This window comes from Chinchilla lanigera, unplaced genomic scaffold, assembly GCF_000276665.1.
Source record: "Chinchilla lanigera isolate Chin_1 unplaced genomic scaffold, ChiLan1.0 scaffold00008, whole genome shotgun sequence".
In the NCBI taxonomy this organism is placed as follows: domain Eukaryota; kingdom Metazoa; phylum Chordata; class Mammalia; order Rodentia; family Chinchillidae; genus Chinchilla; species Chinchilla lanigera.
Window position 1 is genome coordinate 36805971 of NW_004955409.1, and position 21011 is coordinate 36826981.

The following is a 21011-nucleotide window of genomic DNA, read 5'->3' on the forward strand; positions in this document are numbered from 1 at the left end:
AAAAACAAAAAAAAAATAAAATAAAATAAAATAAAAAAAAAGACAAAAAAAAAAAAAGGAGAGGGAAGAATCAAAGCAAAGAAGTGACAAATGGAATTGGAGATTTGGCTAGAGGTTATGAGACAGAATGACTGGAAAAATTAGAAGTGCACTGAAGGAGTGAATCTAAATTAGCTGCTGTAAAAGGGGAAACTGGATTTGATAGAACTATATAAACAAGCTGGGCCTGGTGGCAAACACCCATAATCCCAGCACTCTGGAGGCTGAGACAGAGGATCACCATGAGTTTGAGGCCAGCCTGGGCTACATAATGTGTTCAAGGCATATAGCAAGACCCTATCTTAAAAGACAACAACAACAACAAAAAAGGCGTGGCAGCACATGCCTGTAATCCCAACACTCCAGAGGCTGAGGCAGGAGGATTGTTGTGAGTTTGAAACCAACCTGGGCTATAAAGTGAGCTCAAGGCCAGCCTGAATTGCATAAGGAGACCCTGTCTCATAAAAAATATAAAAAAAAAAGCTAAAACAATTCTTGTTACAGAAATAACCCAGAGATATTCAGGCCCTCTCTGCCCCAGTGGATACCTCCAGAAAAGGCAGCAGGTGGGGAGCAGGGAAAGCACAGAAAGCCTGTCTCCCTCACCAAGCATTTTGCTGAGGCTCTGGATCTTCTCTAGGGCACAGGGTACTTCAGTTTCCTCGCGTACCAGGGCCTCCACCTCACCCACTGCGTAGCCAAAGTCAGCTGTATCCAGGTCCACCCTGAGCGGTGGCTCCTCTTCATCAGTTCCAGAGAACAGCAGCTTCCAGGAGCTCCGCTTAGTCACAAAACTAGCTACTTCCTGCAGCCCCAGTGGACCCAGCACAGCTGCTACACCTCCAGTCCCCAGCCCCTCGGCTTCTAGCACCTGACAGAGACGGGCCACAATCGCAGGGTCCGACGTGAGTTCCAAGTACTTAGTGTGGGTTCCTGAGACACCCACTGCTCCGGGGCACTTTAACTCCCATCCACTACCCTCTCGTCGTCGAAGCCAGTGGTCAGACCGCATGAGGTTCAGCTCAGGGGTGTCATAGTAGGTGTCTCTGAAGATGATCTGGTGCTCCAGAGAGCCTCCCAACTCCTGCAGCCGTTCCTCTGTGCCAGGTCCTGGAACAAACTTTCGCTCCACTTCAATCAAGCCCTGGGCCATGCTACCTGCAACAAACATTTGCAACAAACATCCGCTGAGCGCCCATGGGTGCCCAGCCTGCGGGGCAACAGCTCAGCAGAGACCCGGCCCTGGATGAACTCATGTGTTACAGAGCGCTGTGCCTCAGTGATACAGGCCCTAAGTGATACAACTGTAAGCAAACTGGGTTCTCCAGAAAATTGCTAAAAGTAATGCCTTACAAAATAACCCAGAGTCCCTAGGTCACTATTTGGTTCTGCCAACAGTGACAGTTCTCCAGTTCAGTCCCTTCCACTGTTCATGATATTCTCGACCCAAAGCGCTCCCTAGAAAGCAGGCCTTGTGCCGGGGATACAGCTCAGCGGCATAAGCGCCTGCCTGGCAAGAGCAAGGTCTTGAGTTCGATTCCCGGTAACACTCCCCCCCGCCCCGCAACACACACACACAAAGAGAAGAAAGCAGGCCTTGTATCAGATGTCTGTGCAACACTGCCTCCATCCACCTTGCTTCCCCAGGAAGCCAGCAGCTCACTGCCCGGGGTGACCCGCCCCCGCCACCACAGCACCAGCCCTAGGAGCCCCGGTCTCACCTCAAAGCCCGAGGGTCTCCCTCTCGCGGGACCAGGAAATGGGGGAAGGGAGCCCACGCCGCACTCGCGAGGGATGCCGGGAGCAGGCCCTGGCCCCGGACCTCAGCCCGGCTGTGAGCGTGAGGCCGGTCCCTGTACCAGCGGCCATGTTAGGCCCGTGGTAGCGGTGCCGGGGGCAGGCTGGAGCCAGAAAGGCCTGTTAGGTTATGGGCGGCCGCGACCCTCGCGGTGGGCAAGAAAGTAAGACCATACCGTCGCGTTCCGCTTCTCACCCCCTATCCCTCCTGCAGCGCGAGGTCAGCCGGGTCTCCGGGTTCAGGCTGAGCCCAGCACCCTGGGGCCCGGTGCATGATGGGAGATGTAGTTCCAAAGGAGACTCGCTGGCTCGCCCCACCCGTCGCTATGGTGATCGGAAAGCTACAATTAGTGCCAGCGGGACTCTACCGAGAGCCGATCTGGGGTTGCCCCGCGATGGGGCGAGCTGGGTGCAAAGAACTGAGGCCCTGGTATCCAGCCTCTGGCAGCCTAGGCAGTGGGCCTGAAATACAAATCACTCACTCGAGACCATGGCCAATACATACTATGGTGGACAACTCAGTACTGTGTAGGTTGGAGATTACCTCCACTTTAACTACTCGGGAGTTTTAAAGCCGATCTAATACATCCTGGTATGAATATTTTGGTGTAAGAAACTTTCTGTCACAGGACGAAAAGATACTTTGAATGGGAAGCAAACATGTGGTAGGGTTTCAAAAGTTGTAGGCAAGAATAGTGTAAGCAAAGGCTTAAGAACAAGAACACCTGGCCAGTAGTAAGTAGAGATGAGTTTGGAAATGCAGTTGAGGCGCAGGTTGGAAAAGGTCTTGAATGAGTGTCAGACTGCCTTTGTCAGTGCTCAGCACTCCCTGAGTAGATTTTTGTCAGAAGAGTAAGACCCGCGAGGTGGAGGGGGGGGCCCGCTTTTGACTGCCTTCAGAGACCAGAGAAAGCTTCTTGTTGCCTCTGAGAACTATGACGATCTGTAGACCTTAACTTCGATCCTCTGGTGACAATATTGTCAACTCCTAACCTTGCTTCTATGATGAACGAGAAGTGCCAGGTTTTCCACACCTGCCCCCTCCTCATTGTTTCCGGAAACTCTTGACTAGTGGGAAGTAGTATGGGGAGGTCACTTTACAGTGACATCTTGAACTTTGGATTTCTTAGATGTGTCTGTCTCCCTACCCCATGCAAAGCACCACCTCACAGGAAGGGAACTGACCCCAGTCCCTAACTCTTCTCATGGACTGCATTTCATCCATCCTTTGCTTTTCAGTTTGTTGGCCAGTTTGTTGGCCAAGAAGTTTTGTGGTTTTTTGTTGTAATTGTTTGTACTGGGAATCGATGTTGGCCAAGAATAATGCCTAATGTTTTCCCTTTATGTAAGGCCCAATCCAGTGGGGGCAGGAGCAACAGCTTAATGGAACAGAAGGACTAGACTCTAGAGGCAGACATACCTGGAAAGCTTTGCTTCCCACATGCTTGGCCTTGGTTAAACTCTGCCACCTCCCTAAGGCTGCTTTGTCTTTGGTAAAACGAGGACTGCCTCACAGGTAACAAATTGTCATATAGTAGAAACTCAAAAGTGTTAGTTTCTTTCTCTTCTCCCAACTTCCCCTGTGCATTTGGTGGGGAGGCCATTAGAGAAATAGGCCTTACCAGGTACTATGGACTCCGGAGTGACACTGTCACTTATTGGCCAGGTACCTTGGTTTCTTCCACTGTAAAATGGGACTAATAGTATCTGCCTTGTGGGATTTTGAGGATTACATAATATATGTAAAAGTGCTTGAAACTACCCGTGAACACTCAATAAATCTTAAAAATTATTACTGAAATATACAGCGTTTCTGAGCTGATAAACTGAAGAGAAGGAGCCAGAGCTTCCCCTCCTCCTATAGAACTCAGGGGACTATGTGATCCCGTGGAGGAGACAGAAGCTCTCCGAGATTGCTGTGCAAGAGAAGGTTCTAGTACCCAATCGGAAGGGAGGTGGAATAAATAAGGGAAGAAGGGAGTGGGGTAAAAAAGAAAAGCAGAGCCCAGGCACCTCTGAGAAGCTGGTAGAAGACAGAGATTGTGTACTGCTTACCTAAAACAACAAAACACGTACGGTTTCTGTAGACAGGAGGACAAGAAGAGGAAACACGGAGAGTTTAAAGGGACCTGCCTTCTTTGCAGGCACCGGGTGGGGCTGCAACAGAGTCAAGGAGGCGGCGGGGTGGCCCGGCCAGCTAGTACCGCGAACCCTGGTGGCCGAGGGCGTTCCAGCGTTGTGGGGCGCTGGCGGGCGCCGCGCTAGCGGGCCGAAGGGCGGAGGCGGGAAGACTACAACTCCCGGCATGCGCCGCGACGGGCGGGCCGCTGCACCTGCTCAGTGGGGCCGCCCCGGGCGCCTGGGTATTGATTATTCCATTGTGTGGGACGCTTCGGCTCCAGCCAGTGAATGAGGCGGAGGAGTGAGGGCGAGGAGGAGGAGGAGGGCGAGGAGGAGGAGGCGGAGGAGGCAGGGCGCGAGCGAGTGCCCAGGGTGAATCAATGGAAACCCCCTCACGAAGCCGGGAAAACACTTCAGCCGCAGCCAAATAGCATTGATTATTTTCCTTCACTTCCCTCACCGCCGTGAATTTATTTATTTATTTTTTCCATCTCCGTCCCCGACGCCCCGGAGCGAGTGCTGGAGGGAGGGAGGAGGAGGGGGGAAGGAATCAACACATCGGAGAAGTCCCTTCCAAGAGCCGCCCCCTCCCCTCCCCGCCTCGCGCTGCGCGGCGGCCGCGGTTCGACTCCCGTCCCTGCTTCCAGCTGAGGTGTAAGTGCATCGATTTCCGATGCTGCTGGGTTTTTTTTTTTTTTTTTTCTCCTCTCCCTCTCACTCTTCTTCCCTTCCTTGGTCTTTGGAAGCTCGAGACCGAGGGGAGAGGAGGCGCTCGGATACTGCTGCTGGAGGGGACGGAGAGGGACGGGAAGAGGCTGGGGGAGGGGACACGGACAGACGGACAGACGGAGAGCCCGGGGAGAGGGGCCCGGGGTGTGGGGGAGAGAGGCATGCGGGCGGGGATGGGGACCAAGGGTGGCGGGGACGGAAAGGCGGGCCAGCAGACAGACGGTCGGAAGGTAGCAGAGCCTGGACGGACCGCGCCGAGCCGAGCGGGGCGCAGGGTTCCCGGAGGGAAGGGGAGGCCGGGTGAGTGTGAGGGCTCTCAGCTGTCAGCCCGGAGCGGCCCGAGCGGCGGCGGGCCGGGGGATGGGGGAGGAACGGCGGCCGGAGGACTGATGGATGGGCTGGTGCGCTGGGGTGCGGGGCGGAGGGGACATGGATACCCTCTTTCCACCTGAAGTTGAGCTGCCTTTTTTTTTTTTTTTTTTTTTTTTTTTTTTTTGCAAAGGTGTGAGTAGGTGAGAGGAAGCCCCATTGAAGGTGAAGTGTATTTATACTGCTCCCCCACACTCTGTCCGTGGCTCGGCTGCCCCTCTCTATGAGTAGTCCTATCATTTTTGAGCGCTGTACCACGCTTCTCGCCGTGCCTCTAGCCCAGCTGATCCCTGTCCATATGCCCGGGTTGGTGTTGCCATTCTTCACCTCGTTTCCTTACCCCGTCCATCTCCAGTTCTGTGAGGCACTGTCTCTGCTGTGAACCTTCCCACCCGAGTGATCTTCTCCTTGTGTGTCCCTGTCACTATGTGTCACGCCTTGGCTGCTGGCCGTCTAGGACTCCATGCCCTCTCCCTCAGGGTCGGTCCAGATATCGTTGGTCTGGTAAGGAGTTCCCTTATCAGCCATGATTATGGTAGCCACCGGTCAGGGGCTGAAGAGTCTGCCTGCAAGAATCCAGTGTCTTTTCAGCACGAACAGGCCAGCCTCCTCTTCCACCTTCACTAGGGAGGATTTGGAACTTCCTTAGCATTGTTGACTGTCCCCTTTTGCCATGTGTCTGTCGCCCATCCTCACCTTCTGCTCTGTGTCATGTGCCCTTGGGGGAGCTTTCCACCAGCCTTTTGCCTGCTGACTTAATTTTCTTCCCTCTCCTCCCTTTATCATTTTGTATTTTTTCATTTTCCCATTTCATTTCACTCCCTTTTTTTCTGTTCCTGTATCCTGTGATCTTCCTTGCTTATTCACCACCTTTGCGTAATCTGCCACCTTCCTACCTTTTCTCCTTGGTCACCCTAAGTTCCTCTTATCTCTTACTCTATCCAGTGTTTTAACCCTAGCAGTAGAAGACACCACAGACAAGCATGTGGGAGAGGTGGGGGTTACGGTTTGTGAAGGCACATAAACAGGCCAAGAAATCAATTTAATGGGCTTCCAGGGGCATATAACCCCTTCATCAATCAGTGCCATTATGTCAGTGAACTGTCAACTTTGATTCTGTAAGGGGACATTTTCTAGGACTCTAGGCTCCACCCTGCCTGGTTGCCCCCATCTTTCAGTTCATTCTAGATATCAGTGGTTGTTTTCTTCACTTTGTAGTTCATCTTCCTCCTAGGCCCCTGCTGTTATCATATTTGGATTCAGCACTATTCTTTCTGAGGCACTTTTTATTATTGTGAGAGTGGTTGGGTCTTCTTCAAGGGGCCAGGCTCATTCAGCCTAAAGAAACGTGGTAAAGGTAGATAAAGGATCTGGTGAGTTAATCTTGGTTTTGAGTCCATCGTTTTTTTTGTAGACCTCAGAGCTTGGAAGGGTAAAAGGAGAAGGTGTATATGTGCACATGATAGAAGATTTGAGAGGTGAACTGAATTACAGAAGGGAAGGGGAGGATGGGTACAGTAAACACATGGGGTAGAGAAATGGATGACATGAGGGACGAGCAAAGGAAGGGAAGAAAAATCTATGCAGAATGGGGGAAAGGGGATGAACAGAGGGGTGATTAATGAAAAATTGAGAGAATGAAATGAATACAAGTTAATAGCTATACAGAAGGAAAGAAATGACAGAATATTCCTAAAGAGGCAGTCAACAGAAAAGCAATATGAAACAAATACAGTGTGGTAAAATGGGGGAAGGGAAGACTTGACGAATGAGGTAGGAAAAGAGTATGGTACAAAGAAGGTAAATGGATAGCAAAGGCAGGAGTGCTGAAGCAGATCAGAGCCTCACAGAGCTTGGTAGGGGGAAAGAGGAGAGGATGAGGTATCAAAGGAAACAAATGCCTCTTGGTGAGGAGGACGGTGAGAAGAAGGAAGCCTGACTGATGCAAAGCGAGCACTGCAGGAGGGTAGATGATTTGAGGGAAAAAAGGCATAGCAGAAATACCACTGGGCCTCCAAAAAGAGAGATGCCCATGAGGGGAAAAGAAAGTGCAGTGATATCCAGTGAAGAGAGAGAAAGAAATCTCCCTCACATTCATTCCAGTAGTTTCATCACTTTCCTTCCAAAGTCCTTTGCATTTCATTCCCAAGCCAAGAGAACACAAGCAAAGAGATGAAAAAGTAGAATTCCCATTTACTTGTAATGATAGGAACTTGAATCTTCCTGGCCCCCTGAGAACTGAAGACCTCAAGCCTCTGATGTCATAAATTGCTGGTGTTGCCTTGGCAACGTGACAGGGTTCCTCCCTCCGTGATGTCAGAGGCAGCTGGTGTTACCTTGAGACATACAGGAACAACTTGCTGCTTCGCTGGGGAGCTGTATCACATATAGGGCTGAGGCCCAGGCCTAGTCACTTCTGTAGGATTCCTAGCCTGGTAGCTCAGCTTGCCTTCCCTGGAGCTGTTCTAGCTTAGAACAACAGTTGTCAGAACCGCTCTTGTTTGTGAGTGCCTGAGGTTTGCTAGAGCCTGGCAGGAGCAAGAGGAAGGGACCTAGGAAGAAGGAGGCATTGAAGTCGGACGGTAGGGCTGAAAGGCAGGCAAAGATGGAAGAAAACTGCAAGTGACAGTTATAAAACGGGAAAGCAGAGGGGCTTTGTGAGCAGGGAGGAGAGTTGTTGACATGTAAGATGAACCTAGGTTTGGGTTTAGGAATGGAGGCGAAAGCTGGAAATGCAGAAGGAAAAGTATCAGAGCTACCGTGGAATGTAAACTGATGCTTGGACAGAGAAAGGGGAGAGTTCTGAAATGCCAGAGGGCACAGTGGAATTTGGCTGTAGAGGAAAGGAAAAAAGGTTCCTTTGGTCTAAGAGACTAAGCCTTCTGGTGTGAGTCACAACAGTCACCTGAGCAGGGGCTGCATCTGTCTAGTTTCTTTTTACCCAAGGCCTTCACATTGAATTACATCCCTAACCTTTTTTTAAAAATGTAGGTATGTATGTATTTGGAGTTTACTAAGTTGCTGAGTCTGGGCTGGGCTGAAACTTGACATCCCTGCCTCAGCCTCCTAGAGTGCTAGGTTTATAGGCATGCACACTCATACCCAGCTAGTTTCTAATGGTTTTCCAGCACCAATGCTGTGTCTGTGACCCAGAACAGACTTAATAAATATCTACTAATGCTTATTTAGGAATGGAGAAGAGAAAGTATCAGAGGTATGGTGATACTTCTGTTGGTGATGCCAACAGAAACTGGAAAGAAGGGCTGGAAGACCTCATGATAGGTCTGAGATAGAGAAGAGAGACTTTGGGCTAGGGGCGCACTTGGGGGCAGCCTAGGGCCAACTCTCAGGGCTGATCTGGAAAGACCATATAGAGATAACGGGAAGAAAACATGAATGAACAGGCCTAGGAGCCCCAGAGGAAGCTGTGGAGGAGGACAGAGAAGAGAGGCGGTTTCCAGAAAAGGTTGAGTTGTTTCCAAAGAGAGTAGACAATTTGAATTGAAAGTAGTATCCTTACCCCATTCCTAGTCATGCAACTATAATTGAATGACACATACACACACACACACACACACACACACACACACACACACACACAGTCTCACTGCGTCACCAAATTGCCCAGGCTAGGCTTGAACCTGCAGTCCTGTTGTCTCAGCCTCTAAGAGCGCATGTGTGCCAGCACACTCAACTCTGACTGCCCATTGTTGAAAAAATCTAGAAACACCGAGAAGAGGGAAAGACAGAAGATACAGAGCTCACCACGTTCTCAGGGCAACATCTGCAGAAAGAGAAGGGTATAAATACACAAAAGCCGTAGAGGAAAAACATGTACCAAATCAAATCAGGGATTGTATCCTATCCCAGTGATGGCGGACCTTTCAGAGCTTTCAGTGATACAGCCTGCTGCCACACACGTGCTGTAGGCTCCCCAGCCCTGGCCTATCTTGTTCTGCACTAAAATGCCAAAAGACCCTGAATGAGTTGAGAAAACTAGGGAAGAAGACAGATGAGAGTGGGCTAGCTCCTCGGAGAAGAGGCCGACTGTAATAAGAAAGGCCAGTGTGCAGGGAAGAGGCCGGTGGGTGAGAGTCTGCAGGAAGGACAGTGGTGGCTGTATGCACCGTCAGTCTTTGCCACAGACTTGGGCAGCTCATATTTTGCAGCAGGCGACAGGCTGTCGACACAGCGGTCCTTTACCTCACCGTTAGAAACTCATTTCATTGATTTTTCCATCTTTCTTCTCAGGCTACTCACACTAAGCTCACATCCCACCACCCACTTTCCCAGAGCCCCTTGTCCTGTATTGGAAGCCCCAAGGAACCGCCTGCCTGTCTCTCCTCAGCCCAGCCTGGTGCGGCAGGGGGTAAAAGTTCGAGGTGACCTCCAGCGTAGTAAAGTCCTGTGCTTCTGTGGCCATGTTATTCCAGTGGTATGGGAACTGCATGTGCCTGGAAGAAGACATCTTTTTCTAATTCCCACCCAGACAGCTGAGCCACTGGAATGGTGTAGGCATAGGGATTTCTGTAATTGGGAGGACATAATTGGCCCAAGGCCCACTGAGGAGAGAAGAGAGAGTGTACAAGTAGCGTCTGGTCTTCTGTGGCATGTTGAAGTGCAAAGTCAGAGGGGCAGGATGGGTGGGGGCCAGAAATTTTTACTTCGTGAGTAGACATTTCCCTAGTCACAGCTAACTGCCCTGGGCTGTTCCCTTTGGGGCTGGGCTTTAGCTAAAGGTCAAGAGTCAATTGCCAGTCATTTGCCTTCTCAGTGAAGGAGACCAGAGGGTGGGACCAGAGTGTTAGATTGCATTTCCCTGGAGGAACTGATGGAGTAAATGCCATTTCCACCCCCCACCCCCAACACGTCTTTCATCAGTTTTGATCGGTAACAGAAGCCCAAGACCCCCTGCCCCTGTCTTCCACTCCATTTCCTTGGATCGTGGGTGTGAGTCTGTGTTTCCAGGGCTTTGGGCCTGCTGCTTCCTTCACAGTTGTCTCCATACCGCGATCAGTATCACTGGTCAGTGCAGGCTGCAGATGCCTTTTTTCCATCTTCGGCTGCTTCAGACTACATGGCTTCCCAAAAACCTAGAGGCATGTCCTGGCGCTTTAAAGGAAGAAGAGCACTGGAGGTTAGGAAGAGAGAAGAATGTGGAAGGACAAGAAAGGGGTTCAGTAGAGATTGGGCAGGGAGAAATAGGGTGCAGGCAACAGGGATGGAGGGAGAGCCGGCGTGGCGACGCGTGCCTTTAAGGCCAGCACTGGGGAGGCTGCGGGAGAAGTGTGCGAATGTGAGCCCAGCCTGGGGTACACAGGTACTGAGTTCACAGCTAGTCCACAATACATGCTGAGACCCTATCTCAAAAAAAAGATGGCGGGAGAGATGTCTACATTTTAAATGAAAAAGGAAAGAGGGTAGGAGGCTGTGAGGAGAAAAGAATTTAGAGGGAAAGCCAGGGGCCTAACCACCCGCCGCCCACAGGCACAGGAAAATACAGACGGTGGGAGTTGGGGGTGAGCGCACAGCAGACCTGCAAAGCCTGGCTGTGGCCTCAGCCTCCACGTCAGTACTGAGTTCAAGCTGTGCTGGCTTTGACCCTTGTGGGAGGAACTGAAGTGGCAAATTAACGATGATAATGAAGTCACTGCTCCTTGTTTGTCTTTGCTGGTTTCCCCTTGAGATTTGTCCTTTGGCCAGACAGGGCAGTGTGGGGGAGGGGAAGGACCGCGGTGGAGGGCGGGGGAGGCTCGGGGAGGCTCGTGGAAAAGAGGGAGAACTGGAAATGCGCAGGACAAATCCAGGTGGGCCCTGAGTGTAGGCAAAGGAAGCCCGGAATGGAGAAGAGATGAAGGGAGACAAGAAAAGAGATGGGAGAAGGCAAGACAGATAGGGAAAAGAACAATGGGGACCAGGAGAGGGAAACCTGGAGGGAGGAGCAGAGAAAAGGAGGGAGAAGGAGAGGTGGAACCGAGCAATGGCGAGCCGGAGGGAAAGAATGCGGCCGAGGCTGCCAGAGCTGCAGCTGGTGGGACCCATGGGCGGGGCCTCATCTCCATCTCTAATGGCTGTGAAATGAGGTTAGCTCCATTAGAGGCGGCGAGAGTGTAACGAGATCACACTCATTAGGGCAGGGCCATCCCAGTAATTACCACCACCCCAAACACGCCCGAGCCAGCCGGCCACCAAGCGCAGACAGCATGGCGAGCGCGGGGCACCCCACCCTGACGGGAAAGCCCAGGGTCCCCGCGGGTGTAACCGGAGGGCCTGAGGGAACCGGCCTCGGGCAAGAGCGAGCACCTTGACTACCCCCTAAGAGATGCCTGAACAGCCGTCAGCTCACATACATCCCCAACGCACAAAGGGCTATAAACACATGTATCCCCCAACTCAGGAAACACGCATGTGGATAGATAATTATCATTTCCATTTATTGATCACATCAGAAGTGCCAGTCTCAGTATTGATCATCTCAATGGATACAACTCCATGAGGTATGATTTCCAGTTCTCTGTATAAAGAAACTTAATTGAGGTGTTAAGCAATTCAGCTGAAGTCATTTACATATTAAAACTAGAACTAGTATAGATTCCAGATCTGATTTTAAAAGCTGTGGCTATTTCTGTTTTGTTTTGTTTTAGTGCTGGAGCTTGAACCCCAGAGCCTTGAACATACTAAGTGCTTGCTCCACCTGATGAAGATTATATGCTAATATGGATATTAAATGTAGACTTTTGCCTTGGAGAGACATTATCACACATAGGCACAATATCATCATTAAGATAACCTTCATCACCCCAACACTCACAGAATGGCCAATAGCCCTTCATAGATACAGCGTGAGTAGCGCCCCTGGAGTTGCACAAAGCAGTGGTCCTGTTCTGGCATCCTTGTTTTTTTTTGTTTGTTTGTTTTTTGTTTTTTCCCCCAGTACTGGGAATTACACTCACGACCTTGCGCTTGCCAGGCACTGTGCTGCTGAGCTAAATCCCCAGCCCCATCCTTGTTTTTTGTTTTTTGTTTTTTGTTTTTTTTTTTTTTGTTATTTGAGACAATTTCCTATGTACTTCAGGCAGGCCTTGAACTCGAAATAATTCTCTTGCCTCAGCCTACCAGGTGCTGGGATTACAGGCATGCACTATCACACCTGGTTTAGTGGCCCTTTTTATACTAAAACAAACTACCAATAGCATCTAGCACATTCAAGTTCAGAGAAAAGCATGATTGCACATATGTTTGAGGGGACACACACAAGGGCAGATTAACACACTCAAAGGTCTTGTTCAAAACACACCCCAGCCAGAGTTCAGAAGCTTACAAGTTAACCCAAGAGCAGATGCGCTGTGTTTAGGCTGTCAAGTTCCACTTTTGTCTTTACTTGGGATTATACAATGGATGTGCACCACCACACCTGGCATGGAAATTTTTTAAATTTTGGACTATTTACATCAAGGTATCTTGAGGAGGGGACCGAATTCTAAACACAAAATTCATTTTTGTTTACTATATAACTTATACATATAGCCTGTAGGTACACAGTATTTTTAGTACACCTCTGTTTTGTCTATAACTCATCACATGAGGCCAGGTGTGGAATTTACTACTTACAGAATTGGCATGTTGGTGCTCAAAAAGTTTCAGATTTTTGGCCAGATGTGGTGGTAAATGACTGTAATCCCAACAGTCCTGGAGGCTGAGGCAGTACTAGGGACCTGGCCAAGATCCCCAACTGCCTGTATGAGGGGGTACGAAGGATGAAGAAAAACTGGAAACAAATTTAGTAATTCATAAAAGCGGGGCTGGGAGGTCAGTGCCTCAGGATGGGCAGAGACGATGACACTGAAGCTAGCCTTTTTTTATCAGGTACACACAAAAATCTGAGGGAGTATGGGATGATTTAGAGGGCCGTGGTGATTTTAAACTAATGAGGGCCTTGCCCTGGAGCATCTTTAGTTTTAGTAGTCTTAGTAGGTGAGAGAAGATGGCTCACTCCTAATGGGATAATGGGAAATCTCAAAAGGGTGATACCAATAATCCCAAGCCTTCATTCATCCCTTAAGGAAGTATGTAAAAGTAGCCATTGTGAATTTGTGGTCCCAACAAGGTAGGAGGATTGCCAAGTTACAGCCAGCCCATGCAATTTAGCAATTTAGTGGGACTCCCATCTCAAAAATTTTTTAAAAGGCTAGGGATATAGCTCATGGGAAGGCCCTGCGTTAAGTCCCCAGTACCATCCCACCCTCAGTACACACAGAGTTTCAGATTTGGAGAAAAACAGTTTCAGATTTTGAAGCATTCTGGATTTTTTGTTTGCAGTGCTAGAAATCAAACTCAGTGCCTTGGGCTGGGGATATAGCTCAGTGGCACAAGTGCCTGCCTGGCGAGCTCAAGGTCCTGAGTTCAATTCCTGGTACAAAAAAAAAAAAAACCCAAAAACTGCAAAAAACAAACTCAGTGCCTTGCACATGCAAGGCAGGCACTGTACCACTGTGCTACATTCCCAGTCTGCATTTCAGATTTTGGGTTTCAGATTAAGGATGCGCAACCTCTAGTAGTACTTGTTGTTACAGTATTTAACTGACTCATTACATCACACAGGTTCACATCAAAGAACCAGAAAAACTTAACAGTCCTTTCAGATGACTAGCAGAGCTGTCTGGGATTCCCTCCAGACACTCAGGAAGGTCTCCAGTGCCAGATAGGATCTTGTGTCTGAATTTAAGGGCATGAGGCGCTGCCCCTCCAGCCCCAGTGCTCACACTAAAGAAGGGTGCTGAGCTTGCTTCATGCGGCCAGCTGAGCTTGAGGGGTATAGAACAAGAGCCCCTCTTATGTCTTCCAGCGCATGTACTATGATATCAAACAGCTCTACACTGCTGTCCTAGAATTTCTGACACTTTCTGAGTCATCCAGGGAGGGAGATGCCTGGGCAGGAGGTTCCTCCCTGGACTCCCACCCCTGCCATCAGCAGACACTGCAGCACCATCCACCAATCCATGCACATGTGGCTTGATGTGGGGTCGGCCCACAGCTACTCTCCTCCTGTCTACTCCTCACCTACCCCCAACTTTGAGCCTCCCCTTTTTCTCTCACATCTTGCCCAATTTCCACATTCCCACTTCAGGCATCTTGCAAGGTTTCAGACCCCCTTCTTGTTGCCTCCGCTTTCAGTGGGGTCAGTTTACCGCACAATCTAGTGCCAGGGTTACGGGCCTGGAAGAGACCAGTGTTTTTACATGTACATCAAGATCCAGCTTCGCCCCTCCTTAGTTGCCTCCTTCTCCCTCCCTTTTCTCTGCCTTAACTGCCCTTTTCTTTACCCTCTGTAACATTTCTTCTGCTTGTCTATTCCATACTCATATTCTCTCTCTGTCTCTGTCTCTCTCTTTCTCTCCCTCTTGGACAAAACTTACCTACTTATCTTTTGTGAAGTAAGCATTCCCTGAATATTTTTGAGAGATGTGGGAGAGAGATGCAGAAGAGAGGTAGAATTGAAATGGAGAAATAGGATTACTATTTTTTTCACCTTTCTTTTAAATATAAAAGGTAAAATTTGAAGGTGGGCTTGGTGGCACATGCCTGTAGTCCCAGCACTCAGGCTGTGGCAGGAGGATCACCTGTTCAAGGCTGCCTTGGGTACATTAAGCTCAGGAGAGCTGAACTACATAGCAAGTTCAAGGGTAGCCTGGGCTACATTAGTGAGGCCCTGTGTCCAAAAAAAAAAAAAAAAAGAAAGAAAAGAAAAGAAGATTAAAACAGAAAATGAGGGGCCTGGGATATAGCTCAGCAGCACAGCATCTGCCTGGCAAGGGCGAGATCACAAGGTTGATTCCTGGTACCAAAAAAAGAAAATGACAGTTTTAAATTCAGGGAGGGGCCGTAATAATTTTTTTTGAGACAGTCTAGCTATGTAGTTCATGACATCCTTGAACTCACAGCTGTCCTCCTGCCTCAGCCTCCCCAGTGCTGGGATTAAAGGTGTGCACCATCATGCCCAACTGAGGCCATAATTTTGATCCAGGTATGAGCTTCTGCTATACTCAGTCTATATATGAGTCTGGGCAAAACTTTCACTCTGCTCTGGGATAACTGGTGTTTCTAGGCCCAGCAATCAAGAAGGCCAAGTAAGAAGTCAACTATACTGCTGAGAAGACTGTATTTAAATCCTGCCCACCTACTTTACCCTTATTTGAAAAGGACAGAGATCTGGTCGGGCAAGATGGCACTTGCGTGTAAGCCAGCACTGGGGAGGCCAAGGCAGGAGGATTACCATGAGTTCAAACCCAGCCTAGGCTACATAGTGAGTATAAGGCCAGCCTGAACTACGTAGCCAGACCTTGTCTCAAAAAGAAAAAAAGAAGAAAAAAAGGGCAGAGGTCAGAGGATGAACGGTCAAGAAAGGGCAAAGCAAAAGGTGTCAGCTTCTCTGTAGACACCTTGCTGTGCTCCAGGCGAGGAGACAAGGAAAAGAACTTACCTCACTGACACTCAGCGTCTGCACGCCTCACATTTCCCACTCTGGTCTCGAAAACTGGAGGGCAGTATCATTATTCCTGTTTTTCCCAGCTAAGCAAGCTGTATCTTCATTGTAACTTTCAAAGGGTGGTAGAGCCAGGATGGAACCTGGGTCTGCATGGATCCAAAGCCCATGTTGAACTACTATAAGAAATAAAGCTCAGTTGCCAGGCAAGGTAGCAAATCCCAGCTGCTATGGAGGCCCCAGCCAGAGGATCACAAATTAGAGCCCAGCCCCAACAATTTAACAAAATCCTGTCTCAAGGTAAAAAAAAAAAAAAAGGGCTGGGAGGTGGGCATGGTGATGTATTCCTATAATCCCAGCATTCTGGAAGGCTGAGGTGGGAGGATCACAAGTTTGAGCACAGATTGGGGAATTTAGTGATTCATGAGGTCCTGACTCAACAGGGGTGGGGGGTGGCTCAGTGCAAAGGATCTGGGTTCAATTCCCAGTGTGGGTGGGTAGGGGGCAGGGGGCTGGAGATGGAGCTCAGTGGTGGAGAGGTCTAGGTTCAATCACCAGCACTTGGGGGAAGGGTGCCTCAAGGGACTGAGGGTGTAGCTCAGCAGCGGAGCACTTGCCTAGAATGTACAAGGCCCTGGACTTGATTCCTCAGCACCACAAAAGGAAGGAGGGTAGGAAGGACACTCAACTGCTTAGTTTATTTGCTGTTTATACCATCAGTCCCCCTTAAATCAAGGCCCACACTCCACTTCTTCTGTTCTTTTTCCCCTTTCCCCATAGTGGCCTCCTCTTGAAAGCAACAGGTTGAACCAAAAATGGGAAAAAGAAGAGGGCAAAGTGAATGTGGAGCGGGGCATGGTTGTGCATGCCTGTAATCTCAGCACTCAGAAGGCTGAGGCAGAAGGATCGTTGCAAGTTCGAGACCAGCCTAGGGTACAAAGTGAGCTCAAGGAAAGCCTGAAATCCTGCCCACCTACTTTACCCTTGTTTGAAAAGGTCAAAGATCTGGTCTGGCATGGTGGCACTTGCCTGTAATCTCAGCACTGGGGAGGCTGAGGCAAGAGGATTACTGTGAGTTTGGGCCCAGCCTTGTTTCAAAAGAAAGAAGAAGAAAAGGGCAGAAGGCAGAGGATGACCTCTGCATAGTGAGACCATCTCAAAAAGGAAAAAAAAAGTGAATGTGAAATGGTAGAGAACTTTTTGCCCTATGCTGGGTGTGGTGGTGCACACCTGTGATCCTAGCACTTAGGAGGCTGAGGCAGGACTGCCACGAGTTCAAGGCCAGTCTGGGCTATGTATAGTGAGTTCAAGGCCAGTATGAACTATGTAGAAGACCCTGTCTCAAAAAAAAAGGGGCCATTTGTCCCTGTACATGGGTTTGGAGAAAAGGAGAGGCAGGTCTGGCCTTACAGTTTTCTGGAAGGGAATTGCGGAAGAGAAAACCAGTCCAGCGTCTCCTCAGCCCTGTTCGGTGATGTTCCTCTGGTGACCGCTGGGGAGCAGTAGTGTTTCTTTTTCTATCCTGGTCTGCCAGAGCTGGGAGGGGGTTGACCCAGGGGAGTGCGGTCTTGCTGGGTGCTCCGGAGGAAGCCCCCTAGTCTGCTTTATCTGGGCTCTGCAGCCAGCCCAAGCCACACCCTGGCTTCTCACCTGGGAAGCCATGTTCTCTCCACTCATTTTTGGTCCTTCCTTTGCCCTAGCCCCAGGGCTCCAAGAATTCTCCGTTTTAAGTGCCACCTGGTATCCTCTGTCTTGCTGGGTCTCAGAGCCGCCTCTCCAGCTTTCCACCTGCTTCTGCAACTTCACATCCAGCCCCCTTCGTTTCTGTCTCATAAGATCTCGATCCCCCCGCCTCGCCCGCAGTCCTAGTGCGTATGTTAGTCACCGCCTTCTGGCTGGCTCCTTGGCATCTTCCTTATCTAAGTACTGTATCTCTAATCCCCTCTGTAGTTCAGTCACTGTGATTCTGTGTTTTGTTTGCATGTTTGTGAGGCAGTAACTCCCACTGGGCTTGACAGTAGCATTTCTATCATTGCCTTCTCCACCAGAGGAATAACCAGAGACCCAGGTGCCAAGGAAGGAAGAAGGCAATTCGGAAAAAGAAAAAATCTGTCTCCGCCGTGGCCCCCTCCTCTGGCCCTCTTCACCCTTGTGAGGGAATGAAGACTTTGAGAGGGAGGAGAGGATGAAGGGGCAGCTAGGGAGCTCTGGAGACCGAGGGCCATTTGGAGCTGGCAGATCCATCTCGGGATGACTACACCCTCAGAACTCTCCGCCCTCCCTCGGCTCTAGGCCTCCCTCCTCCCATCCCCCTCAGTGGCAGCAGCCTTGTAATTTAAAGCTCTCTCTGTCGCCTCTAATGTGATCCTCTCGTTTTATTGACTCTCTCTGCCGTCTGTGGCGCCCCTTCACATCAATCTCCGCTCTAATCACACTGCCGCCACTGCCTGCTGGCTCCCTAGCCCCTCTCCGCCACAGAGGCCCCAGCCCTGGCATCTGCCCAGGTCCCTTTGATAGTGCCCTACCTCCCCTGGACAGTGGACCGCGCTCTGCCCTCGTCGCCCTCCCTCCCTTCAGAGGCAGAAACACCAAGGTCCTCTCCTTTTCTCAGACCTGCCACATGCCCCCGGGGAGGAGGGTGCCCTGGGGAAGCCGGACCTAGAGAGAGCAGAGGCAGTAGGTATGGGGGGGGACAAGTGTGTCAGCCCACAGACAAGGGATTGCTTTTAGACCCATTTGTGTGTCCTCTCCAGTTCAACATGGGAAAGGCAGAGAGACATGGGATTCAAGGAGGGAAGGAAGAGAAGATGGAGGGAATGGAAGGAGGGAAAAAAGTGAAAAAACTGCTGCAGCTAAAGATTTGTAATAAATGGTGGGTGATGGGAGAAGCCCTGAGAAGAAAGGGGGAGGGGAGTTTGTGGCTGTGGGAGGCAGGGGGAGAGGCACTGAGGCAGAGATAAATTTGCAATTGAAATTCTTTCCTGAAGGGGAGGAGGGGTAGGTTGGGACACAGGGAAGAGATTTGCAATTTTAAACAGCTGCTGAGACCTACCCTGGGCCCATCCCGGTCTCACAAGCCAGCCAAAAGCTTAACTCCTTTGGTTTCTATCCAGGCATCAAGCTATTTCTTCCAGTCCCGGGAACCAAACACTTAGGAGAGAGTATCTGAGAGTTACTGCAGAGTCTACCTAGGTCTCCCCTGAACTGTGAGGCAGAGTTGAGTTAGGAACCAGGTCAGGGCTGGCGATGGTGGCCAGGCCTGCTGAAGGTGCACCCACCCTGTGCAGCCTTCAGTGGCAAAGGCCCCGGCTCTTCCACCAGGTAAGGTGGTGGAAGGCAGTGAGGCCCACCCTGTAGGAAGGACAGGGGCACATCAGACACTCACAGGTCACTGCACTTACGCCTCCCCACCACCGAGGACCCCCAGGAGAAATACCTTCCTCCACAACTTCAGGGCTCTCAATTTCCTGTCTCTAGGAAGTTACTCCCCTTAGTTCAGCTTCTTCACTTACCTTTAGGTTTTCACACTCCCGGCCTGTCCATCCCTCCCACCCCTTTCCTAGCTACTGATTTGCATTCTCATTAGCATGCTAATCCAGCCCCTCTCAGAGCGCCTTAAAGGCTGTGACTTCATGCCTGGCTAGACCCCCTCAAGGGAAACGATGGGAGACAGAGGCCTGCCACCTAGATGGGGCCATACCAAGGACCCATTCCAAATCTAGGGGTTGGGGGCAAGGGCTAAAGGTTGCCCAAGGAAAAGGAAGTCATTCCTTTCACCCTTTCCCTGAAGTAATCTTGTTTGAATGCCAAAGTTAGACATGCTCAGATATGTAAGGGGAAAAGATGAGGGCAGGTGCTTGGGATGCTGGGAGAACTAAGGGGTAGAGGCGGGGGCAGGGGGGGTAGATTGATGAGTTTGAGGGACCCTGGTGGCAAAAAGGTTGGGAACCTTGGTGCACCTAGACAGCTGGAGGCAGCCCAGGACTCCTGATTTCTCCTTTTGAGAGGCTTATTTATCCTGTTATAGTACCTGGCCAGTACTTTCCTGGTTTCACCACCTTGGAGCCTAACAACCACCAGTAGCTCACTTACCCTGTTTCATAGCTGCCTCATCAGTAAAATAAGGTTGCTATGAGATAAATGAGAAAATTGATAAGCCCTTATATAGTGCCAGGATTATGGCGTATGTGCTTTAATAGCTATAAGTAACATTATGACTGTTTTCTTAAATCTCTTTGGGAAAGCAACATAAGAGCTGTTGTCTTTCAAGTGGCCAGGAAAACTCTTACCTATTACACGTTTCTGACCAAAGATGGGTCTGGAAGCATGCAGGAGAAGTTAGCTGTGGCCTATCTCTGGCAAGAAGACCTTGACTTGGACAGCTGACATCTTCAGGGCTTGAAAATCTGAGGTTACCTCGAAGAGTTCATTCACTGAAGACATTTACTGATTGTGGCAGGCGTCATTCTCTGTGCTGATGATAGAGCAATAGATAAAGCAGACAGCCATTCTCACAGAACTTACCTGTGAGGAGGAGGAGATAAGTAAACCAGGAAATATCTGTTGGTAAGAAATCTCTGAAAAAGTTAACTCTGAGGGCTTTGCAATTTGTTTTAAAACAGTACATGAGAGCCGTAGATATAGCTCAGTAGCACAGTGTCTGCCTAGTAAGCATGAGGTTGTGAGTTCAATTCCCAATACCAAAAAAACCCCCCAAAAAAACAGTACATGAAATTTGGAGAACTTGGTAAGGATACAGATGAAATAACACTGGTCATGAATTGATTTTTTTTTTTTTAAGCTGGATAATGGGTAGAAAGGGTTTCCTTATGTTATTTGGTGCAGTTTTTTAGTAAAAGTTTATTGGTACATTTTAGATACACATAATGACAACATTCATCACAGGGAATTTATACCTGTACGTGCTGGTGCAGTTTGCTAACATTTGGCATTTTTCTTTTTTTGTTTTTTTTTGTTTGTTTGTTTTTCTTCTGGTACCAGGAATCAAACTCACGACCTTGCGCTTGCCAGGCAGGCACTGTGCTGCTGAGCTAAATCCCCAGCCCCAAAAGTGAATTACAGATTTCTGCTCAAACCTCTGAACTGAGATTTTTTTTTTTTTGTACCAGGAATTGAACTCAGGACCTTGCACTTGCCAGGCAGGCACTTATACCACTGAGCTATATCCCCGGCCCTGGCATTTTTCATAATTGAGAATTAAGATCTTTCTGGCTGCTAGGTGGAAGGTGACCAAATTGGAGGGGTCGCAGCAGGGATGGGAGGTCCATGCAGGTCGTTAGGAAGAAATAGTAGCTTGGGCCAGATGGTACTGGTGGAGAAGATGGTGAGTGCAGGGACTGATATGGTGTAGAGTCAAATCAGATATGGTCTGATTTGTTGCTATCAAAATAGGTATGTGGGGGCTGAGGATATAGCTCAGTGGCATAAGCGCCTGCCTGGCAAGCGCAAGGTC

General features: G+C 49.7%; 2 protein-coding genes across 8 annotated transcripts in view; one reads left to right on the forward strand and one right to left on the reverse strand.

The window, feature by feature from the left end:
• Thtpa (thiamine triphosphatase) overlaps positions 1–2124 on the reverse strand; it is a 4374-nt gene extending 2250 nt beyond the window's left edge. Inside the window, exons 1-2 of one of the 4 annotated variants that reach the window (XM_013510425.1) lie at positions 1761–2124; positions 588–1197 (exon numbers count right to left, since the gene is read on the reverse strand). In XM_013510425.1, the coding sequence (XP_013365879.1) occupies positions 588–1192 (605 nt within the window). In that variant the 5' untranslated portion in view covers positions 1193–1197; positions 1761–2124. The remainder of the gene's footprint in view (positions 1–587; positions 1198–1760) is intronic. The other 3 variants (XM_013510427.1, XM_013510426.1, XM_005377061.2) reach the window with 3 other exon arrangements.
• Positions 2125–4217: 2093 nt separating this feature from the next.
• Positions 4218–21011, forward strand: part of Zfhx2 (zinc finger homeobox 2) — a 32921-nt gene continuing 16127 nt past the window's right edge. For 3 of the 4 annotated variants that reach the window (XM_005377069.1, XM_013510428.1, XM_005377072.1), the window contains exon 1: positions 4218–4611. The gene's annotated coding sequence lies outside the window, so the exon portion shown is untranslated. Of the gene's footprint in view, positions 4612–4842; positions 4987–21011 lie in introns of those variants that run through there. The other variant, XM_005377070.2, reaches the window with a different exon arrangement.